The sequence below is a fragment of the Salmo trutta genome, chromosome 9 (assembly GCF_901001165.1).
Source record: "Salmo trutta chromosome 9, fSalTru1.1, whole genome shotgun sequence".
NCBI lineage: Eukaryota > Metazoa > Chordata > Actinopteri > Salmoniformes > Salmonidae > Salmo > Salmo trutta.
The window spans coordinates 16,382,967-16,410,564 of NC_042965.1; the positions used below are offsets into that span (position 1 = coordinate 16,382,967).

Genomic DNA, 27,598 nt, shown 5'->3' on the forward strand with positions numbered 1-27,598 from the left:
CAAAGCCAGTCATATAACATGAGAAACTAACCCCAAAACTGGACAAGTCTAACATGAACATCTCTAACACCCACCCACTGATAGCAAATTCTGTTCAGGATGCTGTAGGCAACCAATCATCTTCTCAAAGAAGGGAGTGTGTCTCAATGAGAATAGTTATTGCAGTGTGAAAACAAGGCTTACAAGGTTACAATGTTGCTTTTAAACAAATAACTGTATGTCATACATACACAGCACACTTTTAGTAAGATAAATATCAGTGTTTGCTCTGTAGAAGTAAATGCTGCCCCAGTAGCACTGGTGTCAAGCAGTGGGACAGGACAGGCGTGCCTCTGATAAACACCAGTGCTTTGTCAACAGTGTGCTAATCAGAGCACTGCAAAAAGTTACATCTAAGCAAGCCTAAATATCTTATATTGACTGATAATTCAATTTTTTCTTACCAAAATAAGCTAATAATTTTGCTTATTTTAATCTTAAATGGCAACTCCAACAATTTTAAATCTAATTTTCATGATCTCCAGCACAATACCAGTGTCTACATATGTGAAAACAGCATATTTTTATGTTTTGTAAAACAAATGAAAAGTTGGCCCGATGACATCATCAAAAGTTAAATCAGTGATTTTCAAACACCGAGATTCACGGTGACGTAGGGAACAAAAAAAAGTACTCTCGCTCTGTCTAGAAACTCGTTGCAGGTTTTCAAAATCACAGTTTTTCTTACTTTTAATCCTATGCTGTGAGCATTTTGTAGGACCTTATCTTTTTAACCACAGATCATAGAAATGTGCCGTTTCCATATGCACTGCTGTGAAAAAGTATTTCCCCCCTTTCAGATTGTCTCTACTTTTGCATATTTTTTATACTGAACATTATCAGATCTTCAACCAAAACCTAATATTAGATAAAGGGAACATGAGTGAACAAATAACACAACAATTACATACTTATTTCATAAACAATACCCAATGCCCCTGTGTGAAAAAGTAATTGCCCCCTTACACTCAATAACTGGTTGTGCCACCTTTAGCTGCAATAACTCCAAACAAATGCTTCCTGTAGTTGTTGATCAGTCTCTCACATCGCTGTGGAGGAATTGTGTCCCACTCGTAGACTTGATTGTATTTTGGATCATTGTCTTGCTGCATGACCCACCTGCTCTTCAGCTTCACCTCACAGATGGATGGCCTGACATTCTCCTGTATAATTCTCTGATACAGAGCAGAATTCATGGTTCCTTCTATTTAGACAAGTTGTCCAGTTCCTGAGAAAGCAAAGCATCCCCAAACCATCACACTACCACCACCACAGGTTCTTACTGTGGAATGCAGTGTTTGGTTTTCGCCAGGCATAATGGGACCCATGTCATCCAAAAAGAATGTCAGGCCATCCATCTGTGAGCTGAAGCTGAAGAGCAGCTGGGTCATGCAGCAAGACAATGATCCAAAACACACAATCAAGTCTACATGAAAATGGTTAAAAAGCTATTTTTAAAATATATTTTACCTTAAATTGTCTTTAAAAAAAATGTAAGTGAATTATCACTCAATATAAGATATTTAGGCTTTCTTTGATTTCACTTTTTGCAGTGAGGGCCTTGCTTATCCTATTGCCTCATCACCTCACATCTGGCAATAAACACACACACCTACAAGGTTTGATATTATAATGGGAGAGAAAAGAGTGAAAGTTAATCTCTTGAAATGTAATTATTCTGATTATCCTCTCTCATTGTATTTTTTCCTGTCCGATACCGTTAATAAGTATCCCTCGATGTGTGGCAGAATGGGGTCTGGCAATGAAGAGTGAAGACGCTAGCTAAGCTGGTTAGAGATCAGCCTTAAGGCTCAGGATTTCCACTGACAAGATAAAAAGGATTTCAGAACGAGGGTTATTTTGACAAGTACTCACAGCGATTAATTAGTCTTCAGTAAAACATAATAAAACAAGTAAAGTGAATAAAGAATTGCAAATGCCTGTCTGCGTTTATTACACTGCGGTGGGACATTTCCAACTTAACTGTAGTTTGGGTTTAGCAGCCCTTAGTAATATGAAATATGCCTTGAGGTGCCGATTCAGCAGATACCAGATTACATTTGGACCTGGCAAAATGTGGAAGCTATACCATCCACTAGGGGCAACATGAGTGCCTATTACCATCTAGTAGGTTTGCAGCTTGCTAAGGTGTTGTGGATGGGGATAGTGGATGGGCGTTTAAGCCGCTGACTCTAGTTCCGAGGGTCACGTGCTCGGCACCCGTTTTAGTTTTTTGGTTTTAAGCCTTTCCCAAAACCTTAAACCTTAACCACTCAGAATTAATGCCTAAACTTAAGTTTAACCCTATCACTAACCTTAACCCTAAACTTAACCATTCGAAATGAATGCCTAAATGTAAGTTTTTGTTTAACTTTTGCAGAGTTTGGCTGACAACTAAGATATGCCACTAAGGCATAATTAGAACGTCAAGCCATGGCATAATTCTATGACAACTAATATACAGCTCCACATGGCATAATTCTGTTGCTGCAGTTACGCCACGGGTTGGCGTTTTATTTGGAGATTGGGTTTGGGTTTAGCTGATCTAGTTTACAAATACTGTAGTGAGGGTCTTCCCTTGACATGTCCTTTACAGCAGAGCTCCCAGCTCCTATAGGCCAGGGTATGGGTAGTGGACAGGTCCAGTCCAGGGGGATTATTCCAAGTATGGGTAGAGGGAGAGCATGTGATTGGGGCAGAGCGAGAGAATGTGATTGGGAAAGAGTGAGAGCATGTGATTGGAAACCGAGTGAGAGCATGTGATTGGGGCAGAGTGAGAGCATGTGATTGGGGCAGAGTAAGATAATTTGAAAGGGCAGAGTGAGCGCATGTGATTGGGGCAGAGAGAGCAAATGTGATTGGGACAGAATGAGCAGACAACAGAGGTCCTGTGTGCATTTTCAGCTGATGGCTCCCAATCCCTATTGCTAGTATTTTACTCCTGACATAAATCTAATCTGCAGGAAGGCACGATGCAGCGATCTCCAATCTAATCGAAGATTAAAGGTCCAGGGCAGTCAAAAACGTGATTTCCTGTGTTTTATATACTTTTCCACACTATGTGGTTGTAATGATACTCTGAAATTGTGAAATTTATGATAATGCCCTTTTAGTGTAAGTGCTGTTTGAGAAGACTGCCAGAAATTTCACCCTGTTTTGGTGGGATGGAGTTTTGGCATTCCATGGGGACATCACCATGCGGTAAATGAATCTAATAGACAAATAAGAAGAGTTCAAACCTCTCTGCCAATAACAGCAAATATTCAGTTTTCCCCTCCCCACTCAGACCACTCCCAGACAGTCCTAGCAAAAACCTTGCTTGATAAATTGCCCGTTGCTAAAAAGCTTTTTTTTTTACCATTTTAATTGAAAACAATCACTATAACCAGGTCTCCATCCAACCTTTTTATGCTAATAAAGTACATGTCGGATAAAAAAATGTCACGGCAGGCCTGATGGAAACAGCAAATTTTTTGGTAAACTTTTTGAAATGTCGACAAAATATAATACACTAGACAAGGTGGGATATTTGTGTGTTGGTAAAATTCATTATGGGAGAAATGGCGGTATATTGGCAAATGTATAAAAAAAACAGAAATATCACATTTACATAAGTATTCAGACCCTTTACTCAGTACTTTATTGAAGCACCTTTGGCAGCGATTACAGCCTCGAGTCTTCTTGGGTATGATGCGACAAGCTTGGCACATCTGTATTTGGGGAGTTTCTTACATTCTTCTCTGCAGATCCTCTCAAGCTCTGTCAGGTTGGATGGGGAGCGTCGCTGCACAGCTATTTTCAGGTCTCTCCAGAGATGTACAATCGGGTTCAAGTCCGGGCTCTGGCTGGACCACTCAAGGACATTTGGAGACTTGTCCTGAAGCCACTCCTGCATTGTCTTGGCTGTGTGCTTAGGGTTGTTGTCCTATTGGAAGGGGAACCTTTGTCCCAGTCTGAGGTCCTGAGCACTCTGGAGCAGGTTTTCATCAAGGATCTCTCTGTACCAGTGTTTCCTCTGCGTTCATTTATGTGTGGCGATACACCACGACAGAATCATTCCCACCACACCAAAAGAACCATAGTTTCAATAAAGTTCTGTAAAGCACATTCACTTTTCTTGGTAAATAGATCATCTCAAGAAAGTGAGCAGTGCCCGGGTGACCAGTGTTCGATACAGACGCTCTGCAGCACGAAACACAATTCACTTGAATCACTTCAGAATGCACCTGCGCGAGAAACGGATCACCAGGGACCAGTGCGTGAGTGACCAGTAGGCAATACATAAGCTCTGCGGTGCGAAACACAATTCACGTGAATCACCTCAGAGTGCTCCTGCGTGAGAAACTGCAAGAAAGGTACGTTAGCTTGTTTGTTTGACTAACGTTAGCTAGCCAACTAGTCGAAGACACTTGGACCTTTTATCTATATTTTCAGTGGAAAAACGCCCCCATAAAGAAAATTACAATTAAAAACAGGTTCAGCCCCTGGTTTGACCGTGATCTGGCAGAGTTACTTCACCTCAAGAATTTCATTTGGCGAAAGGCTCGGCACACACACTCAGGCTGACTGGCTCTCGTTCAGGCAAATGAGAAATAAGTGCACTCAGGCTATCCGGAAGGCCAAAGTTAGATACTTTAAGGAGCATTTCTCTCTCTATGGGTCAAACCCCAAGAAGTTATGGAAAACGGTTAAAAACCTGGAGAATAAACCCTCCTCCTCACAGCTGCCCATGTCCCTTAAAGGTGATGTGGTTGTTACTGAAAAGAAGCACATGGCTGAGCTTTTTAAATCACCACTTCATTAAGTCAGGATTCCTATTTGACTCAGCCATGCCTTCTTGCCCATCCAACATTTCCTCATCTCCCACCCCATTCTAATGTGACTAGCCCCGATGCTCCTCCCTCTTTTCCCCTGCCCCGCTACGAAGTTTCTCCCTGCAGGCAGTCACTGAGTCCGAGGTGCTCAAGGAGCTCCTTAAAATTGATCCCAAAAAAACATCTGGGTCAGATGGTTTGGACCCTTTCTTCTTTAAGGTTGCAGCCCCTATCATCACCAAGCCTATCTCTGACCTCTTTAACCTCTCTCCTCTCTGGGGAGGTTCCCATTGCGTGGAAGGCCGCCATGGTGCGTCCTTTATTTAAAGGGGGAGATCAAGCTGATCCTAACTGTTATAGGCCAATTTCTATTTTGCCCTGTTTATCGAAAGTGTTGGAAAAACTTGTCAATAATCAACTCACTGGCTATATTGATGTCTATAGTATTCTCCCTGGTATGAAATCTGGTTTTCAGCTCAGGTTATGGATGTGTCACTGCAACCTTAATGGTCCTAAATGATGTCACCATTGTCCTTGATTCTAAGCAATGTTGTGCTGCTATTTTTATTGACTTGGCCAAAGCTTTTGATACAGTAGACCATTCCATTCTTGTGGGCCGGCTAAGGAGTATTGGTGTCTCTGAGGAGTCTTTGGCTTGGTTTGCTAACTACCTCTCTCAAAGAGTGCAGTGTATAAAGTCAGAACATCTGCTGTCTCAGCCACTGCCTGTCACCAAGGGAATACCCCAAAGCTCGATCCTAGGCCCCTCCCGGATTTTGTGTTAAACGCTCTACAACAAAGCTTTCTTAGTGTACAACAAGCTTTCTCTGCCCTTAACCTTGTTCTGAACATCTCGAAAACAGAGGTCATGTGGTTTGGTAAGAAGAATGCTCCTCTCCCCACTGGTGTGATTACTACCTCTGAGGGTTTAGAGCTTGAGGTAGTCACTCATCTCTGCATACCCATCGCAAGACCCACTGGTTGATGCTTATTTATAAAACCCTTTTAGGCCTCACTCCCCCCTATCTGAGATACCTACTACAGCCCTCATCCTCCACATACAACACCCGTTCTGCCATTCACAATCTATTAAAGGTCCCCAAAGCACACACATCCCTGGGTCGCTCGTCTTTTCAGTTCCCTGCAGTTAGTGACTGGAACGAGCTCCAAAAAAAACACTCAAACTGGACAGTTTTATCTCCATCTCTTCATTCAAAGACTCAATCATGGACACTCTTACTGACAGTTGTGGCTGCTTCGCGTGATGTATTGTTGTCTCTACCTTTTTGCCCTTTGGGATGTTGTCTGTGCCCAATAATGTTTGTACCATGTTTTGTGCTGCTACCATTTGTGCTGCTGCCATGTTATGTTGCTACCATATTGTTGTCATGTTGTGTTGCTACCATGCTGTGTTGTCATGTGTTTCTGCTATGCTCTGTTGTTGTTTAAAGTCTCTCTTTATGTAGTATTGTGGTGTCATATATATGATATATATTTATTTATTTATTTATTTTATCCCAACCTCCATCCCCGCAGGAGGCCTTTTACCTTTTGGTAAATAAAGGTTAAATAAATGAGTTAAATAAATAAACTAGTTAACTACATAAGCTAGCTATAACCTAAAAACTCTACTACCATAATTTAGATCTATAATATGGCTGCCACAATTGTAAAGGCAATTAGCTATCCAATATCCTCGAGTATGTTGATGATAGAAACATGGTTAACTAACGTTACTAGTCTAGCAAGTTAGCTAGTTAGTTTGTTTGGAACTGTATCAAGTGCAAACAAGATAGATAAATGGAGCTGTCTTCGATTTGATATTTATTTTCTCAGAATAGTTTATTGAAATATTTTCAGCCACAGCAGCGAACGAGAAAGGGAGAGAAGTGACAATAGTGTCAGGTAATGTTAACTTAGCTAGCTAGCATCAAATCCGCCTGAATTAAATGAAACTTTATTTCGTTAGTTAACTCTTTAAAAGCTTAAGCTATCGTTTTTAGAACAAGTGTGATCGATGCTTGGCTGCTGTTTGACAAACAAAAATAATCTTGCTCTTTTGTCTATAATAATCTTATCATGTAGGCTATAACCGCACTGTATATGCAAGCTGTTAGCTAGAGCACGTGTGCCAATACCAGAGTGGGCACTTACGCTATATAACGCAAACATTTTTTGTGACAAAACCATCAGTAGAATTAATTTGCACATCGGAATTTAACCGCAAAAGTTATTTTAATGTGCACTATGTCATCATGCACAGCCTTTTATCCACAACAAGTTAATTTGATGGAAAAACATCTCTGGTGGAAAAATGTGCATATTGTTTTTATGCACATTTTTGAATATTCGCATGAAAATTGGTCGGCAATTGGGTGAAAACCTAGCTAATAATGTACTTACTTGTTCCCCAGAATTTTTTGATATTGAGATAAAACGGCTGCATTGGACCTTTAATCTAATAGGTAAATCCAACTCGGGGAACAACTTACATCTGAAAGAAATTTCTCTCTCTCCTTCATTCACTCTCATTCCCAGATTGAGCTTCGGAAGAAATGTTTGTGTCATGCTGATTTTCCACTGCCCCGTGGACTCTGTTAGGTATTTGTTTTGGCATTTTGCTGCATGTTGTTTTTCTATTACAAAGACCTAATGAAGGTCATTTGAGGAGAGATGGACGGAACTGCAGCTGCATTTTCTCTTCCAAGAAAATCTATAGCTTTTTATGGTCTATATTTCTGAACAGCATTCAAGTGCGGGTGCACAATGTAATGTCAAAGGAGGCCAATTAGTGTCATTGTTTTGGAGAGGTCAGCATTTGAGGATAACACACAAGCACTTTTTTTCCTTTTTTTCACACAAGCCCTTACAGTGGGAAGAAAAAGTATGTGGCAGCAAAGCAGCCCCAAACCATGGTATCCCTCCATAGTTTACAGTTGGGATGAGGTTTTGATGTTGGTGTGCTGTGCCTTTTTTCTCCACACATAGTGTTGTGTGTTCCATTCAAACAACACAACTTTAGTTTCATCTGTCCGCAGAATATTTTGCCAGTAGCTCTGTGGAACATCCAGGTGCTCTTTTGCGACTTCAGATGTGCAGCAATGTTTTTTTTGGACAGCAGTGGTTTCTCTGTCCTCCCATGAACACCATTCTTGTTTAGTGTTTTACGTATTGTAGACCTGTCAACAGAGATGTTAGGATCTTCCAGAGATTTAGCTGACACTCTAGGATTCTTCTTAACCTTATTGAGCATTCTGCGCTGTGCTCTTGCAGTCATCTTTGCAGGACGGCCACTCCTAGGGAGAGTAGCAACAGCGCTGAAATTTCTGCATTTATAGACAACTTGTCTTACCGTGGACTGACTTTTAGAGATAATTTTGTAAACCTTACCAGCTTTATGCAAGGCAACAATTCTTAATCTTAGGTCTTCTGAGATCTTTTTTGTTCGAGGCATGGTTCACATCAAGCAATGCTTCTTGTGAATAGCAAACTCATCTTTTGTGAGTGTTTTTTATGGGGCAGGGCAGCTCTAACCAAAATCTCCAATCTCGTCTCATTGATTCAACTCCAGGTTAGTTGACTTCTGACTCCAATTAGCTTTTGGAGAAGTCATTAGCCTAGGGGTTCACATAGTTTTTCCAACCTACACAATTCTATATTTAATATAGACAAGAAAAATACAATAATTTGTGTGTTATTAGTTTAAGCACACTGAGTTTGTCTATTGTTGTGACTTAGATGAAGATCAAATCAAATTTATGCAGAAATCCAGGTAATTCCAAAGGGTTCACATACTTTTTCTTGCCACTGTATATTATAAGAAACATGCAGATGTTCTAAAAACAACATAAGAAGCACTTCCCAAATGCAACCTGTAACAAAGGAAACATAGCCATGATAAGAAAAGCATCATGACATGTTGCGCATCCCTCACAGAGAGCACACTTGTATCCCTGAGCGAGGGGAATGAATTAATGTGCCTGCTTGTAAATGGTTATCTTGGAGGGGGCTGGGTGGGGGGTAAGCAAACCTTGCAAATGAAACACTGAAGCTAGCGTTCTGGCAAGCACCCCACTCCCAAGGCCTGGACACTGTCGCCAGGGCCGGCTCCAGGCATAAGCGGTCACTTAGACCATAAAAAGCTATAGATTTTCTTGGAAGAGAAAATGCAGATAACCGTTTACAAGCAGGCACATTAATTAATCCCCCTCGCTCAGGGATACAAGTGTGCTCTCTGTCTCAACTTACTATTGAGAGTTAGAATAGTAGAATACACCAGGTGCAATTTCAATATTTGGTTGTACATCAGCAGTTTTTCTCTTGTTATGTCAGTCACTCGAATAAGGTGACAGTTAGCCATGTACATTTTTTGATTGGTAGTTAGTCTAGCCAGCTATTTAAACTTCTAGTAATCATGGCCGAATACTGGCCAAGCACGCAGGGTGCGTGCCCAGGGGTCTTGACTTCCAGGGGGCTGCCATTGATTTTGTTAGTCAGTCTCACTCAGATATCATATGAACATGGCGTAAGTCATGGCAAAATTTGTAGAATTGTAGGAATTTAGCTTTAAAGGCCCCCACCAGAGGGCACCCCTATTTCGATGTAATGCCTGTCCTATAGCATTAAGTCTCGTTTAGGTTCCACCTTCGAAGAATGATGCAGGCTTCTAATACATTTTCAGAAATTGGGGGTGGGAACGTTGTGGTGATTTCCACGTGTAGCAGAGAAAAAACAACAAGTAGGGCTGTCAGTGCAGCTAGCTAGCATTATCGAGCTAGCAATCTGTTACACCGTATTCAAAAGACTAGCCAGCTGGCTAAGCTATGGCAGGTTCTGGAGATGGATTTGTCATAAGCATTTAGGGAAAACTTTGCCACAGATGGATAGGAAAAAACTTTGACTTTGCCATCTATTGTTATCTCCAAAGTTTTGGCATGTTCCATTCGGCCGCAAATCCGCCATAGAAATAGAAAGAATAAGATGAAGCTCTGGTAATATGGATAGCCTAACTACTGAAAGGTTTGGACTAGAGATGCACCGTGTTCATTATATTACATTGTAATGAACACGGTGAAACCTTTGGTAGGCTACTGGCAGTCTATTCGGCTAAATTCAATTTAAAACTAAAACATTCCTCTCCACCGTCAAGAAAAGAGGCCACTAAAATGTTTTGCCACAAGGTGGCGGCCCCCCAACCAGAAGCTAGAGCCGGCCCTGACTGTCACTCCCCCTCCCTCTCTCTTTGTCTCTCTCTTTCTTTCTCTCTCTCCCCCGTGTCTGTGTGGAACACTTGGCAGCCTATCAGACGGAGGCAGGTCCCTTCTCTTGGTATTGTGGCTCTGAGTGGCCCCCTGCTCGGTGGACGGGTGCCGGTGCCGCTCTTGTCACCAGTCACGCTGCTACTTTGCAAGGTCACGCCTGTTATTCCCTGATAAACAAAGATGGTCCGTCTCCCAGAGATCTGTCGGCAGCCATGCCAGACCGGACACACACTCATCAACAACAACAGAAATGGGCTGTCCCAACACACATTTGGATAACAACATCGCACATAACACAACAAGCCCCCACAAATCCAAACTACAGTGAGCTCCAAAAGTATTGGGACAGTGACACATGTTGTTTTGTCTTTGTACTCCAGCACTTTGGATTTGAAATGATTCAATGGCTACGAGGTTAAAATGCAGACTGTCAGCTTTAATTTGAGGGTATTTTTATCCATATCGGGTGAAACATTTAGAAATTACAGCACTTTTTGTACATAGTCCCCCCATGTTAGGTGATCAAAAGTATTGGGACAAATTCCCTTATAAACTCAACAAAAAAAGAAGCGTCCTCTCACTGTCAACTGCGTTTATTTTCAGCAAACGTAACATGTGTAAATATTTGTATGAACATAACAAGATTCAACAACTGAGACATAAACTAAACAAGTTCCACAGACATGTGACTAACAGAAATGGAATAATGTGTCCCTGAACAAAGGGGGGGTCAACATCAAAAGTAACAGTCAGTATCCGGTGTGGCCACCAGCTGTGCATCTCCTCATGGACTGCACCAGATTTGCCAGTTCTTGCTGTGACATGTTACCCCACTCTTCCACCAAGGCACCTGCAAGTTCTCGGACATTTCTGGGGGGAATGGCCCTAGCCCTCACCCTTCGATCTAACAGGTCCCAGACGTGCTCAATAGGATTGAGATCCGGGCTCTTCGCTGGCCATGACAGAACACTGACATTCCTATCTTGCAGGAAATCACACACAGAACGAGCAGTATGGCTGGTGGCATTGTCATGCTGGAGGGTCATGTCAGGATGAGCCTGCAGGAAGGGTACCACATGAGGGAGGAGGATGTCTTCCCTGTAACGCACAGCGTTGAGATTGCCTGCAATGACAACAAGCTCAGTCCGATGATGCTGTGACACACTGCCCCAGACCATGACGGACCCTCCACCTCCAAATCGATCTCGCTCCAGAGTACAGGCCTCGGTGTAACGCTCATTCCTTCGACGATAAACGCGAATCCAACCATCACCCCTGGTGAGACAAAACCGCGACTCGTCAGTGAAGAGCACTTTTTGCCAGTTCTGTCTGGTCCAGCGACGGTGGGTTTGTACCGTCTGTAAGCTGTTAGTGTCTTAACGACCGGTGCATGTTCATTCATTGTTTATGGTTCATTGAATAAGCATGGGAAACAGTGTTTAAACCCTTTACAATGAAGATCTGTGAAGTTATTTGTATTTTTACGAATCATCTTTGAAAGACAGGGTCCTGTAAAAAGGGACGTTTCTTTTTTTGTTGAGTTTATGTGTATTAAAGTAGTCAAAAGTGTATTATTTCGTCCCATATTCCTAGCACTCAATGATTACATCAAACTTGTGATGCAGTGTTGGATGCATTTGCTGTTTGTTTTGGTACAATAGTGAATATGTCCAGTACTAATTCCAGTAGGTAGACCTGAGGTCTGCTCCCATCATTGGAGTGTGAGGAGAGCAGCACAAAGAGTGTGAGGCAAGCAGAATAAGGTGTTGGTGGATAAGGTGTTAGAGGAGACGAGGTCTCGGGTCCGGGGGGAGATGTGTGACCTGCACAAAGTGCAGAACAATATGATATGTTGAAAATAAGAGCTTTTGTGCATGCTCTTTCGATCATCTCCATTCTCTGTCCACTTACCTGGCGAGGACTGCATGGGTGAAGAGTCTGTCTATGTGATTCTATGGAGGGGGACGAGGGACACATACCTTTGGCTGCTGGTCATGATGGGCACCCTCCATCCCTTGATTTGGCTGAGCTCTGTGTCAGACACCTCGATCTGGAGGGGCAGCCGTGGGATCCACACGTTCATCTCCAGCTGGGCACTCAGGTAGCTGTAGGTGAAGTTCACCATCATCCTCACCTTGCCCTTCATCTCCTTCCCATTCACAAACACGTAGTCACACCTGTCTGACACCTGGACAGGAATTGGAGAGGAGGGGAGAGAAGCATGTGTAAGTGTCACCTAAAGAGATCCCCAACCAGCACCATCAGAACCAGACAAATCCAACTCAATGGACAAGGCTGGACACAAGCATGCACGTGGACACACACAGCTTTATTTTCATGACATTTCTGGACTTTTTGGGGAGTAAAAATGTTTCAACATTAAAAATCCTATTTTCCCTAACCCCTAACCTAACTTTAACCCTATCCTTAACCCCCAAAACCCTAACCTTAACCTTAAGTCTTACCCTAACCTTAGCCCCGAAACCTAACCCTTAAGCTTAAAATAACATTTGAACAAATTTAGGACATGGAAAAAGTCCAGACTTTTTTAGTTCTTGTTTTCCTAACTTGTCAGGATATTGGGGTCATGATAAGGTAGGAGAACAAGTACACACACACACACACACACACTTTTCAAACTGTAATGTACTGTACTGTATTGTACTGTAGGTTGTCTTTTATTTTGACCCTACAATGGACCAATATGAGATGCACTACAGTGTTGTGTGTCCCTCTGATACATTTTATCTAGCGTTTGTCCTTTGAAAAATAAGATGAAAGCTTCACTGTTCATCCATAATCTTTATTCCCAACTACAAAAGGAGAAAGGAGGAGGGCGGGGGCACATCTTAAATGTGTGGAGGGAGGGTTGCAATACAGGTCCTTAGATTACCAATGCATCTGCCCAGGGCTACATAGTACCAACAGAACGTAGAACCAACAGATGGCAGCAAGAGAAAGGAAGGCAGGTCTCCACTGATAACATGAAAATTCAAAACCATCTGTTTTACAAATGGCCTTTCAGAGGAAATCACTGGGCCAATTGCATGACATTGAAAGAGGCAGGGCTTCACAGCTCGTCATCGCTTTAGCTGGCTGACTCGCCCCTTCACTAGCAACTACTCTGATCCACACTCAGCCTCTATTTCTCAAAGCCTTATAATGAAGCCAGTTTAGCACCACAAATACAAAACACACACACACACAACCAAACACAACCACGAAGGTCATTCAGAGGTGTGGCCGGCAGCTGCAGGAGTGCATCAAACACAAAAACACATGCACACACACACAAAGATTCTAAAAGCATATGGAGTAGACAATATTAACCTATTTTTAAAGCAGATATTATGAGCAAACTCCCAATAGCAGTTTACTACTTCAATGAGACGAATTGAGATTAGTTCATAAAATATGTTTTTCAATTTCAAAGTTGTTTCTTTACTGTCAGATATAAAATACATGAATAAGCATTTATCATTCACAGAACAGAGAGTGTATCCTCAAGTAAAAGGGTTTGTGTGACAGATAGCCAAGCTCCTCCGGAGCTCTCTTTCCTGCATCACTGCTTGTCTGATGCAGTTTAAGAACCAGTGGCGTAGCTTCAGCCGGTGTGGTCACACCAGGGCCCGCGACGTACATGGGCCCGGTGACAAGCCCCATATGTAATATGAATACCGTCCCACCATCCTCAAGTATTAATTGTTGACGCAGGTCCATCATGTCTACGATTTGACGAGAAGATCTTCCTTAACGTAGGCTATATGATAAATGACCTCATTGATGGTTTCGCCAACAAAATGATATTAATTTGCTAAATAAATCATATTATTCAATAGTTTCAATACCATGTTAAGATAATGAAATGCATTCTGGGATTCATTGTGCAAATACTCTCCAAAGCGTTGTTCTTATTTATTTATTTTTCAAGAAAACAACAATGCAAGAAAAAAAAACTAAGGATATCAAGGACAACTAAAATCATAACAGCAAGGCCAACTGTATATGTTTGAGTGCATGTCTGGCACTATTTACATATGCGTGTGTCCATGTATGTGTGCATTTGAATGAGAGTATGTGTATATGCATGTGTACAAACACCTGCACGGCATCAGCCTCAGGCAAACCGGCATTAGCTGTAAAAACATTGCCCCTCAGTGTCATTCAAACTTACTTTTGATTATTTTTATACTTTTTATACTTTATCTTTGACCATCATTCCACTCCCAATTCCACATCCCAACCCTCAGCTTCCCTCAATCCATCCCACTTATCTCTGCTGGCCACCCTCTCCCAATTTCTACGCAACATAAACTATTTAATCCATCTAAACTTAGCAAAAAAAGAAACGGCCCTTTTTCAAGACCCTGTCTTTCAAAGATAATTCATAAAAATCCAAATAACTTCACAAATCTTCATTGTAAAGGGTTTAAACACTGTTTCCCATGCTTGTTCAATGAACCATAAACAATTAATGAACATGCACCTGTGGAACGGTCATTAAGACACTAACAGCTTACAGAGGGTAGGCAATTAAGGTCACAGTTATGAAAACGTAGGACACTAAAGAGGCCTTTCTACTGACTCTGAAAAACACCAAAAGAAAGATGCCCAGGGTCCCTGCTCATCTGTGTGAACGTGCCTTAGGCATGCTGCAAGGAGGCATGAGGACTGCAAATGTGGCCAGGGCAAGAAATTGCAATGTCCGTACTGTGAGACAGCACTACAGGGAGACAGGACGGACAACTGATCGTCCTCACAGTGGCAGACCACGTGTAACAACACCTGCACAGGATCGATACATCCGAGCATCACACCTGTGGGACAGGTACAGGATGGCAACAACAACTACCCGAGTTACACCAGGAATGCACAATCCCTCCATCAGTGCTCAGACTGTCCGCAATAGGCTGAGAGAGGCTGGACTGAAGGCTTGTAGGCTTGTTGTAAGGCAGGTCCTCACCAGACATCACCGGCAACAACATCGCCTATGGGCACAAACCCACTGTCGCTGGACCAGACAGGACTGGCAAAAAGTGCTCTTCACTGACGAGTTGCGGTTTTGTCTCACCAGGGGTGATGGTCGGATTCGCATTTATCGTCGAAGGAATGAGTGTTACACCGAGGCCTGTACTCTGGAGCGGGATCGATTTGGAGGTGGAGGGTCCGTCATGGTCTGGCGCAGTGTGTCACAGCATCATCAAGTACAGATCAGGGTTGGGTTCTAAAAAAATATCTGAAACTTTGAACATCCCACGGAGCACCATTAAATCCATTATTAAAAAATTGAAAGAATATGGCACCACAACAAACCTGCCAAGAGAGGGCCGCCCACCAAAACTCACGGACCAGGCAAGGAGGGCATTAATCAGAGAGGCAACAAAGAGACCAAAGATAACACTGAAGGAGCTGCAAAGCTCCACAGCAGAGATTGGAGTATCTGTCCATAGGACCACTTTAAGCCATACACTCCACAGAGCTAGGCTTTATGGAAGAGTGGCCAGAAAAAAGACATTGCTTCAAGAAAAAAATAAGCAAACACGTTTGGTGTTCGCCAAAAGGCATGTGGGAGACTCCCCAAACATATGGAAAAAGGTACTCTGGTCAGATGAGACAAAAATGTAGCTTTTTGGCCATCAAGGAAAATGCTAGTCTGGCGCAAACCCAACACCTTTCATCACCCCGAGGACACCATCCCCACAGTGAAGGATGGTGGTGGCAGCATCATGCTGTGGGGATGTTTTTCATCGGCAGGGACTGGGAAACTGGTCAGAATTGAAGGAATTATGGATGGTGCTAAATACAGGGAAATTCTTGAGGGAAACCTGTTTCAGTCTTCCAGAAATTTGAGACTGGGATGGAGGTTCACCTTCCAGCAGGACAATGACCCTAAGCATACTGCTAAAGCAACACTCGAGTGGTTTATTAAGGGAAAACATGTACATGTCTTGGAATGGCCTAGTCAAAGGCTAGACCTCAATCCAATTGAGAATCTGTGGTATAACTTAAAGATTGTTATACACCAGAGGAACCCATCCAACTTGAAGGAGCTGGAGCAGTTTTGCCTTGAAGAATGGGCAAAAATCCCAGTGGCTAGGTGTGCCAAGCTTATAGAGACATACTCCAAGAGACTTGCAGCTCTATTTGCTGCAAAAGGTGTCCCTACAAAGTATTGACTTTGGGGGGGAGGGGGTGAATAGTTATGCACGCTCAAGTTTTATGTTTTTGTTGTCTTATTTCTTGTTTGTTTCACAATAAAACATATTTTGCATCTTCAAAGTGTTAGGCATGTTGTGTAAATCAAATGATACAACCCCCCCAAAAAATCTATTTTAATTACAGGTTGTAAGGCAACAAAATAGGAAAAATGCCAAGGGGGGTGAATACTTTTGCAAGCCACTGTAGATGATGATCTGATTGCACTCTGTTTCCTATTAAAACTTTTTAAAGCTTTGATGAAAGAGAGGAAGAGACAAGAAAGTCATCATGACGACTAGCTTGATTAAGTCTCCTCTATGTATATCTCACTAGGTCGGGGTTTTTTTAGTCTCCAAATATTCACTATTTCTAATGTGTCCATAATATTTGTGATTTCCTTAAGGGCACAGTGATGATAGTTTGTAGAGTGATTTCCTTTACGGTCCATTGAGGTACTTAACACTGTGTTATAGTCTCCTACCATAATGATTTGATCATTTGTTGTCTGTAAGTTCAATAAATTGGTATAAATATTTTCGAAGTATGGATCATCCTGATTTGGACCATATAGATTAATGAGCCAAATCTCTTTTTCGTCCACTTTCATATTAAAAAAGATCCACCTTCCATGCGAATCATTCCTAACTATTTGCACATTCAGATTTAAATTTTTGTTAATTAATATCATCACACCTTTTGAGTTCCTTTGTCCATGACAGAAAAGTATTTCACCACCCCATTCATTTTTCACGTAACTTCATCTAAGGATGTAAAGTGAGTTTCCTGTAAACAGTATATTTTATATTCCTTTTCTTTTAGCCACGTAAAGACTTATCTTCTTTTTTTATAATCTGCTAAACCATTACAATTATAACTGGCTATACTTATTTCACCCCTTACCATAACTAGGTACTATTCCAGTCTAAATTGACCATAATTAGTGCTTGTAAAGTTACTGCCATCAGAGGTATTATGACAGTCAAAATTAGCGCTTTCAAATGTCTGATATTTAGAATTCAAGAAATAGGTTCTAGCAATAAATTTTTTATTCCCTTGCCTGTTTGCCTGTGAGCCAATACCACAGATGTTCGAAAATTGAGACAAGATATTATGTGTGTAGTAAATCTGAGTAAGTTGATGTGTATGATATTGGATGTGATTTAGTGATAGTGTGTACAATGTCTGTATAAGAGTAAGACTATAATGTGTGATGTCCAAATAAATAATAACCCCGCCAATTTGCATGGTTAAGTGTCTATGTGTGTAACATGTAGTGCATATAGCCTTAATATTCATGACGATAATTGTCATCCTATATCGTATCACCATCATAGTTGCATCATAATTACCTTTAACATCATTGAAATTACACATCCCAGCATTTCCATAGCAATTGACATTTCACATGATCATGAAAGAGACCTTGCATTACTATGAGACGACATCACTACAGTACAAATGTATCCCGTACAATATGTTATTATTCCCCAATGTCCCTATTCTGATATCTTCCCCTTGCTTGTTGTAAACATATATAAACATGTAGACAAAGACATAGAAAAGATAGACAAACAAGAAACATTAAATTATAGAACAGTTCTCGACAAAAGAAAGAGAAGTGAGAGAGGGAGAGAAGAAAAGAGAGAAAGCGGGAGTGAGAGAAGAGAGCGAGATCAAGTGTGTATGTGTATGTATAAGTCCATATGTGTAAGTGAACATGTAATTGAGTACCTGTGTGTTCATATCCACTTCATAGTGTTCAGATATTTTTACAGTTCCCATACTTTCTTTTTTTCGTAACCTGAAGTCCCTGTAAAAGTTTGTACAGCCATGGTGTTATGGAACTGTCTCAGAATAGCTGTCCATCTATAAAGAGTTTATCCACAATGAGAAAGGCACGCTTACCCCTCTCCCTCTGTTGCCTCTGTACAGGATTTCAGTCTCTTGCGACGTTAGTTTATCTCCCGTGGAAATTGGTCATTGAGACCGAATTTGGTGCCTTTAAGCTCCCTTCCCCTGCTTTTGATCAGCTTCTTTTGTTGGTAGTGATCAAATTTTGTGATGATCAGTTGGGGACCCTTGGCCCTCCGAGCTCCAAATCTGTGTACACGGTGGAAAGCCACCTTGTTTACAGTCTCTTACAGTCTCAAGAAGGATTGCATGAATTCTCTGATCGCGCACAATGGATTATTGGATGTGTCCTCAGGAATCCCAGAAAATATTTGATTTTCACGCATGCTACAACTTTGTTTGTCTAGCAGCGACTCCTTCATCACCCTGTTTTCCCTGAGGCGACAATCCATGTTGGAATCGTGGATTTTTACCTTGGCTGTGAGTGCCTTGTTTTCTCCTTGGAGCGTGAGAATTTTACTCTGGCTAAATTCCAAACTCCCCCTCAGCCTTGCTACCTCCTCACATAACTTTTCCAGTGTTGCATGAATTCCAGTCACAGTACTAGCCTCTACTTCAACAGTAAGTAAACCGTCCGTGTCTGTAGATTAATCTGTTTTTCATTTTTTTGTCGGGTTAGAGTTCTTTTGTGAGGTAGTCGGATCTTTCCATGATGGAGTATGTTGTTCCTTCATAGCGTAAAGCTGTTGGTACTCGTCGATTTCCCTCAGGATCTCCTTAGTATCCAGGTTGGCTCTTTACTGCAACCAGTTGTTTTTCAAGAGTTTTTAACAATGCGTCTTTCCCATGACGACAACCGGTGTCTGTAGTACAGCCAACTCGCGCTGTTGTTTTGTTAGCGGTGTTTCTTAATTGTTAAAAGCTAAACGCGTTACGGAGTCCACACAAAAATAAGGTTGGTATTCTTATTTAATAGCAGTTTTGTTTTAAACAAAAATAACAAACTGGGAGTTTTCCAGCATACAGTGTTCAGCTGCGCACTCTGATGACATGCTGCACAACAGTGAGTGACTCAGCGATAGAAAGTTGTTTTTGAGATGTTTGTTTTAAGACTATCTAGGGCTGTCCCCGACCAAAAAATATATTGGTCGATCAAGAGTCGTCTGTTCTTTTGACCAATTGATTGGTCCAAAGCGTTGTTGTTTCTGTCATCGTTTTAAGCAACAGTTGAGTTAGCTATCAAGAGACAATGGCCAACAAAGATAAAATAAAGAGAGAAAGTTGAGAATAGAAAATACAGCTTTTAAATCAGCAATGTATCAACACAAAAGTGGAGCCTAAAAGAGGAAGGCCAAAAATTAGAAAGCAAAGGAGGTATCAAAATGTGTTAAATTAGATTCCTTTTTCAAATGCAGTTCAAGTGCAGGCATCGCTAGCACAAGCAATGTAGCGGGACCAGAAGAGGATGTAGGTTTATCATTGCCAGCAGCAGCTTTTAGCGGGTCAAGTGAGCCAAGGCCAAGCTGTTCCATTGTGCCAGAAGAAGCAACTTTGAACAGAGGAGGATACAGGTTGTCAGGTACCGGGGGATACAACCCTGAGCACAAGCCAGGCCATACTACCACGGACAAGCTATCCTCGGACCGGGCAGGGTTCGAAGAGGAGCAGGCGAGGCTAGAATCGTGGCAGCTGAGGAAACAGGTGGAAGTGGGACAGACGGCGTTTTTACCTATCCAACTGACGGGGCATTATGCAACAAATGTGGATGCAAAAGTTAAATGGCACGTTATTGCATTAGGCTCGTGTAAGCCTACTGGCCCATTCCCAAGCAATCACGAAAGGCTGTGTTTTTCAGAGTCATATTACACCACTTCAACCAAGGCTGGAATCAAATGACCACTTACATGGCTATGTTATTTGGCCAAGCTAGATTGCGCGTATTGTGAGCCTTGCTGGCTGTTCGGAAATCGGAGTGCCCCTTTCTTCTCTGATGCGTGGGTCAATGGGGTGAGAGATTGGAGCCATCTAACATCCAAAATAGCATGTCATGAGACATCCCAGATTCACATGGGTGCCTGTTTGGTATTTGAGCAATGGAAGCTCAATGGCACTATTGACGCAAATGGAGAGGCGTGCGTAACAAGATTTCTGGCGACAGGTGTTGGAACGCATAGTTAATGTATCTTTCACACTTGGTCATGTAATTTGGCGTTCAGATGGCACCGTGAAAGGCTGGGGCAGGCCAACCGTGTGAATTTTCTCAGTATAATTGAACTGCTGTCATTTTATGACCCAGTTCTGAAATAACTTTTATAACGCCCCGCAGGATCCGTTAACTATCTCAGTTCTCAAAATGAGCTGATTTATATCTTAGCCAGCGAGAGAAGTATGACATTCAGGGAGAGATGCAGGACACCACACTGGATGTATCCAAAGTAGACCAGTTAAGCCAGGTTTATTGCTATGTGAAAGTGATAAGGGATGCAAATAATGTTGCCACAGATCTGACCATCACAGAGTCGTTTGGGCATTTCTGGAGACTGCTGACACATCAGCAGCTGAGCTTCAACATAAAATCCTGTGCAGCATAGAAGATAGTGGGCTGGATATTTCAAAATGTTGTGGGCAGGCGTATGATGCAGGCGTAACATGAGCGGGGTCTATTCGGGTGTGCAGGCCAGAATATCCGAAAAAGAGACGCTTGCTGTTTATGTGCATTGCGCAGCGCACAATCTTAACCTGGCTCTATATGACTCTGTCAAAAATGTGCCAGAGATTAAACAGTTTTATGATACTGTTGAACTGTTATACACCTTTTTCAGGCATAGCATAAAGAGATGGTCAATGTTGAGTGGTATATTCGATTTTGCATCAGAAAATGTATTTTAAAAATGTAGTCGTTCTGCAGACTGAGGTTTTAGAAAATGTGAACGTTGTCTCCAAAATGCTACAGGCCAAAGACGCAGACCTGCACAGGGCAGTCAGCCTACTCAAGGACATGATAGAGGTCCTGTCCGGATTCCGACAGGATTTTGAGAAGGCCAAAGTCACTGCAGAGACCCTTACTGACAAATGGGGAGCTCAGAACACATTTGAAGACACTCGGAAAAGGAAGGTGAGGCGTCATTTTGATGAGCTATGCGAGGACGAGTGACTGTCTGATGAGGAGAGTAGTTTTAGAGTCAACATCTTTAATGCACACCTTGACATCGTTATCCACCAGCTGTCAAACAAATGTAAAACTCTGGGCAACATCGAGTCTGTTTGACTCCATCCATCCCACTAGCCTGGCCAACGCAGATGATGATGTGCTCTATGAGACCACCAGCCGGCTGGCTGAACATTACATCAAAGGTATATCAGCAAGCTTCCCTAGCCAATTACTCTCTTTCAGGGCCTGTTTTAAGAAGGAAATAGCAAAGCACAATACACTGAGAGACATGGCCAAGATGCTCATTGTGGACTACAATTAAGTCACTGCTACAATTGGGGAAGTAGTTACAGCAATGCTCCTTTTTATGACTCTGCCTGTAACGGTAGCCAGTGCCGAGTGCTCCTTTTCCAAACTGAAAATAATTAAATCATACCTGAGGAGCAGCATGGGACAGGAGAGACTGAGTTGGCCATTCTGCTCATTGAAAACACCAGGGCCAGGACCATGGATTTGAATGCCATAGTCAACGACTTCGCAGAGCGCAAGGCCTGTCGAATGCCAATCAAATGAGTGAGTAAGCTTATATTTTTACAGGGCAGGCTACCCAGACAGCCTATATAAATCAAGATTTATTGAGATTAATTTACATTGCTTGTCAATCTACGACTATGCTCGATCTGTCTTTGGAACCATGTTCTGGTGCACGGCCGCTGAGCCATTTCATTGTCATCATAGCCTATACGTTTAACTAGGCTATAACATAATAGTTAGCACATACGCATCATATACTGTTAAAAGGCATGCTGCAATTTAAGCAATCTGTTTGAATGCTCCACTTGATTGATTTGCTGGTGTTTTTGATATAGGCCTCTGCAGGAGGCAGGTCATTTGAAATACCGGTATGGCAGTTTTGACGCTGTGCATAACTTCGGCGAGCATGTACTGGGTCATTAGCTGTGTTTCGGTGTTTTTGTCAAGACATTGATCTATATATTTATGTTTTATAATATAGGCTATTGCCTATTATTTGCAGATAAAGTAGGGTGTTTTTTGACCGCTTTGCACTTTCCGTGGTGTTGATAGACTTATACGGGTTAATTTCTGACCGCCGTCCATGGTGCTGAATGTATTGGCTATATTGCGGCTTCTCTGGTAACAGCTTCAAATGTGCCCTTAGATTAGGTTCTGCTCTGCTGTTACAATACTTAGTAATATTAACACACAGCCTTACCAACAAAATTATTTCAATTTTAAGGGAAATATGGGTGGTGATAGGGGCCCGTAATTTTTTTGGGCACTTGGGCCCATCATGATTAAGCTATGCTATTGTTAAGAACCCCAGACTCCCAGCTGCTCAAGTAGAACTTTCCATCTTTCCTGTTCACCAAACAAAAGAACAAGGCTTTCTGGTTTCTTGGCCCTTATTACTTATTTTCTCTCTCCCTGACATGAGTCTCTATAAGAAGGTCTGGAGTACACTGTGTAGGGTAGCCCAAGGGCTACAGTCAAGCATCAGAGCTCTCTTCATCCTCTGATATCAATGACTGCTTTAGACTTCAATTCCCAAATGGATTTCTTTCTACTGGTTCTCTTTCAAATACTTGTTTCGATGTCTCACATTGGGATTCACTGATAGGCGGATTCACTATAGGAAGAACCAATCACACAACGTCTGTTGGAGACAGACAAGTTGAGTGGCGAAAGAGGTGAGCCCCTCCCTTTTAATAAGGCGCCACTCATCCTGCCCTCTGGTTATTCTCTCTCTCTCTTCCTTGCGAAGATCACTACATTCGTAAAGCTCTCCTCAGCACGACTTGATCCCTGTCTTCCTGATCAACTGTTCTCAGGTGAACCACAAGGTTAACGCTGCCAAACGGTAAACCTCAGCGCTTGTCTTTTTGTGTTGAACAACTAACGAAAGGAATGTTTTTGTGTAGAATTAGCTCTTCTGCTTTTTCTACTCCCTAATTCTCCTGTAGTAGCTAGCATCACATGGCTAGCTACTGAGACTTGGCTAGCTAACTCGGGTTGGTCACTGAAAGGCCAGCTATACTACCACAATTCGCTTTTATACCTGGCCAAATTGTAGAATTGCTAACTCTCCTCACTCATTTAGTGCAACCCACATCCCCTTGTGTCGTGTTGACTAGACTGACTGTCCTATCGTCACAGTTGGAAGGTCGACAGAAACACTTTGTTCGTCGAGAGACTAAGAAAGCACACACTTTCTCTGGCTAGCACTGTGCTAAATAGCTACCACGTGGCGAAAGCTAGCTAGTTTATGCTTTACCCGAGGCCCTTCTCACCTACGATGGGATTGCCAGCTTGCCATGGTCAATTGAGACTCTCAGGACCGAAGAAGCAACACTATTCTCACATTTTCTTTGGCTAACGCAGTGCTAGCTATAGCTAGGCTATTAGCCCACTGCGTGAACATTAGCTAGCTAACACAAAAGTCTCATAGCAATGCGTTGACTAGCACATGCATAAACTGGTTCGAAATGAATAAAGAGTTATTATGGGCCCTCATACCACATGGGAAACATACACGCTCAGGCAGCCCTCAAACGAATCCTGCAAGTTTAGTAAGGTTGAAACATGTACCGGCCCATGCTAGCTTAAGCTACGCTACTAGCCCTCACACGAACGCTAGCTATCTAATCACCATCTAGCTATTTCTAGATTAGCTCCCATATTTAGTTCACCTAGCATTAAGTTGCTTTGTGCCTACTAACTGAACCAGTCCCACCATGTGGTGATCCGGTCCACAAGACAGCCTTAAACAGGTTAGCTAACATGGCAAGGCTGGCTGTAGCACTGCTAACCTAGGCAAAACTCTCACGTGGCCTACCTCAGCTAGCACACCGCTAGGTCTTCTCTCTTGCATAGTTCACACAACGTTCAGGCGTTTTTGTGCTTACTTACTTAACTGGCCCCACCTACGAGGTTCTCCAGTCCAAGAGACTCAAAAACCAGGTCAACTACCGCATCAAGGCTAGCCTTGACACCACCTGCCCCGCAGAACCAAGAGCCTTAGAGTATTTGTTTCAGTCTCCTCCATCTCCAAAGCTTTATTTCTATTAATAATGTAGAAATAACAGCCATACAGAAAGACTCATGTGAAGGTAAAATTACAGAGCAGGAACTTCTTGATGCAATTAAAGCCTTAAAGCCTTTAAGAAACTCCAGGGCTGGATGGCATACCAGTTGAGGTATACCAAACCTTTTTTGATATACTCAGAGGACCGTTATTAACGTGTTTTAACCACTCCAATGTTAATGGTAGATTATCAGACACTCAACAAGAAGGTCTAATTGAATTATTACTGAAACAGGATACAAGTGGGAAAAATAAAGATCCAGTCCATTTAAAAAAATTGGAGGCCCCTTACACTTCAGTGTTGTGATGTAAAAAGTCTAGCAAAATGTATAGCGCGTAGAATTAAAAAGGTATTGTCAGACATTATTCATTCTAAACAGACAGTTTTTTTTTACATGGACGATACATTGGAGATAATATAACGCAAGTACTGGAAACAATCGAACACTATGAAAAATCTGGGAAACCAGGTCTGCTATTCATACCGGACTTTGAAAAGGCTTTTGGGAGATTAGAGATTCTGGGTTCGAGTCCAGGCTCTGTCACAGCTGGCCGTGACCGGGAGACGCATAGGGCGGCGCACAATTGTCCCAGCGTCGTCTGGGTTAGGGGAGGGTTTGGGATGTCCTTGCCCCCACCCCCGCGCACTAGTGACTCCTGTGGCGGGCCGGGCGCAGTGCATACTGACACGGTCGCCAGGTGTGCGATGTTTCCTCCAAAACATTGGTGCAGCTGGCTTCCGGGATAAGTTGGCATTGTGTCAAGTAGCAGTGCGGCTTGGCTGGGTTGTGTTTCGGAGGACGCACGGCTCTCGGCCTTCGCTTCTCCCGAGTGAATACGGGAGTTGCAGCGATGAGACAAGACTGTAACTACCAATTGGATACCACGAAATTGGGGAGAAAAAAATGGCAAAAAAAATCGAAATCTAATAAAAAATATTAATATCAATTTGGAGGTGGAGGGTCCGTCATGGAGGGTCCGTCATGGTCTGGGGCAGTGTGTCACAGCATCATCGGACTGAGCTTGTTGTCATTGCAGGCAATCTCAACGCTGTGCGTTACAGGGAAGACATCCTCCTCCCTCATGTGGTACCCTTCCTGCAGGCTCATCCTGACATGATCCCCCAGCATGTCAATGCCACCAGTACGTCTGGGACCTGTTGGATCGGAGGGTGAGGGCTAGGGCCATTCCCCCCAGAAATGTCCTCATGCAGTCCATGAGGAGGAGATGCACTGCAATACTTAATTCAGCTGGTGGCCACACCAGATACTGACTATTACTTTTAACAACTCAGTTGTTTAAACTTATGTTCATACAAATATTTACACATGTTACGTTTGCTGAAAATAAACGCAGTTGACAGTGAGAGGACATTTATTTTTTTGCTGAGTTTAATTGCAGCATTGCCGCAAAAATAGAAGAGGAAAGTCGTACCGATTCCATGGCACATGGTTTATGAACTGATACACAAAACGACTTCAAATTTCAGAATTTTTCAATATAAATTATTATATGGGGGATACAACCTTCCCAGCTCTGCAGATTTTGTTGCGAAGAGGCAGAATCATTAGATCATTTGTTTTGGTATTGTATGTAGCTTGTTTTTGCTCACAGGTCCAGGAATGGCTGAAGAATTGTAATATTTACCTGGAGCTAACCCTGCTGATAGCACTACTGGGCGAACTGAAAAGTCATAGTCAATCGATCAATAATATGATACTTTTAGCAACAAAAAAAAAAATTCAATTTACAATCTGTAGAAAGAAAGAGAATAGTAAGGTTCAGAACATTTGTGAAAAATCACAGATCAGTTGAAAAATATATGGCAAATAGAAATCCAATATGGATGGTGTTAAGAGATAGATGGGAAGGGTTGAATGGAGCTGAAGGTTGGGACTAATTACAACTAATAACAACAAGATAACTAATGTAAAACATACTGTGTGTATGTATGTACAGTATATGTGTGTATATATATTTTTTTTTTTGCCAAAAAATATATGGGGGATTGGAAGTGATGCAGACAATTACATTGATGGAATATTAAAGCTGATCTACCCCCTTAAAAAAATAAAATAAGAGTCTTTGTGTATATTGTTTGTAGCTGTCTATTTACCACTACAAACTTTTGCTGGCACTAAGACCACACTCAATGAGCTGTATAGGGCTATAAGCAAAGTAGGAACATGCTCACCCAGAGGCAACGCTCCTAGTAGCCTGTGATTTTAATGCAGGAAAACTGAAATCCGTCATATCTAATTCATACCAGCATGTCACCTATGCAACTTCAGGCGAAAGAACTCTAGATCACCTTTACGCCACACACAGAGATGCATACAAAGCTCTCCCTCACTCTCCATTTGTCAAAAATGACCATAACTCTATCCTCCTGAGTTCTGATACAAGCAAATACTCAAACAGGAAGTACAAGTGATGCGCTCAATATGGAAGTGGTCTGATGAAGCAGATACTAAGCTACAGGACTGTTTTGCTAGCACAGACTGGAATATGTTCCTGGGATTGATCTGATAACATTGAGGAGTTTACCACGAGTCACTGGTTTCATTAATAAGTGCATCGACTTCGTCGTCCCCACAGTGACCATACATACATACCCCAACCAACAGGATTACAGGCAACATCAGCACTGAGCTAAATACTACAGCTGCCACGTTCAAGGAGTGGACACTAATCTGAAAGCTTATAAGAGATCCCGCTACGACCTCCGACGAGCCATTAAACAGGCAACGTGTCAATACAGGACTAAGATTGAATCCTACTATGCCAGCTTTGACGCTCGACGGATGTGGCAGGGCTAGCAAATTATCACGGATTACGAAGGGAAACAAAGCCGCGAGCTGCCCAGACGAGTTAAATGCCTTCTATGTTCGCTTCGAGGCAAGCAACACTGAAACATGCATGATAGCACGGCTGTTCTGGACGACTGTGTGATCTCGCCCTCCGTAGCCAATGTGACTAAGACCTTTAAACAGGTTAACCAACTTTCAAGTGTCTTCACTGACATTTTCAACCTCTCCCTGACCCAATCTTTAGTACCAATAGGTTTTAAGCAGACCACCATAGTCCCCGTGCCCAAGAACAACAAGGTAACCTGCTTAAATAACTATCGCCCCATAGCACTCACATTTGTAGCCATGAAATGCTTTGAAAGGCTGGTCAT

At 42.3% G+C, this 27,598-nt stretch overlaps 1 protein-coding gene across 1 annotated transcript in view; it reads right to left on the reverse strand.

Moving 5' to 3' along the window:
• LOC115200047 (transmembrane protein 132C) overlaps positions 1–27,598 on the reverse strand; it is a 227,508-nt gene that overhangs the window by 9,811 nt on the left and 190,099 nt on the right. Inside the window, exon 6 of the mRNA XM_029762731.1 lies at positions 12,094–12,302. Within this exon, the coding sequence (XP_029618591.1) occupies positions 12,094–12,302 (209 nt within the window). The remainder of the gene's footprint in view (positions 1–12,093; positions 12,303–27,598) is intronic.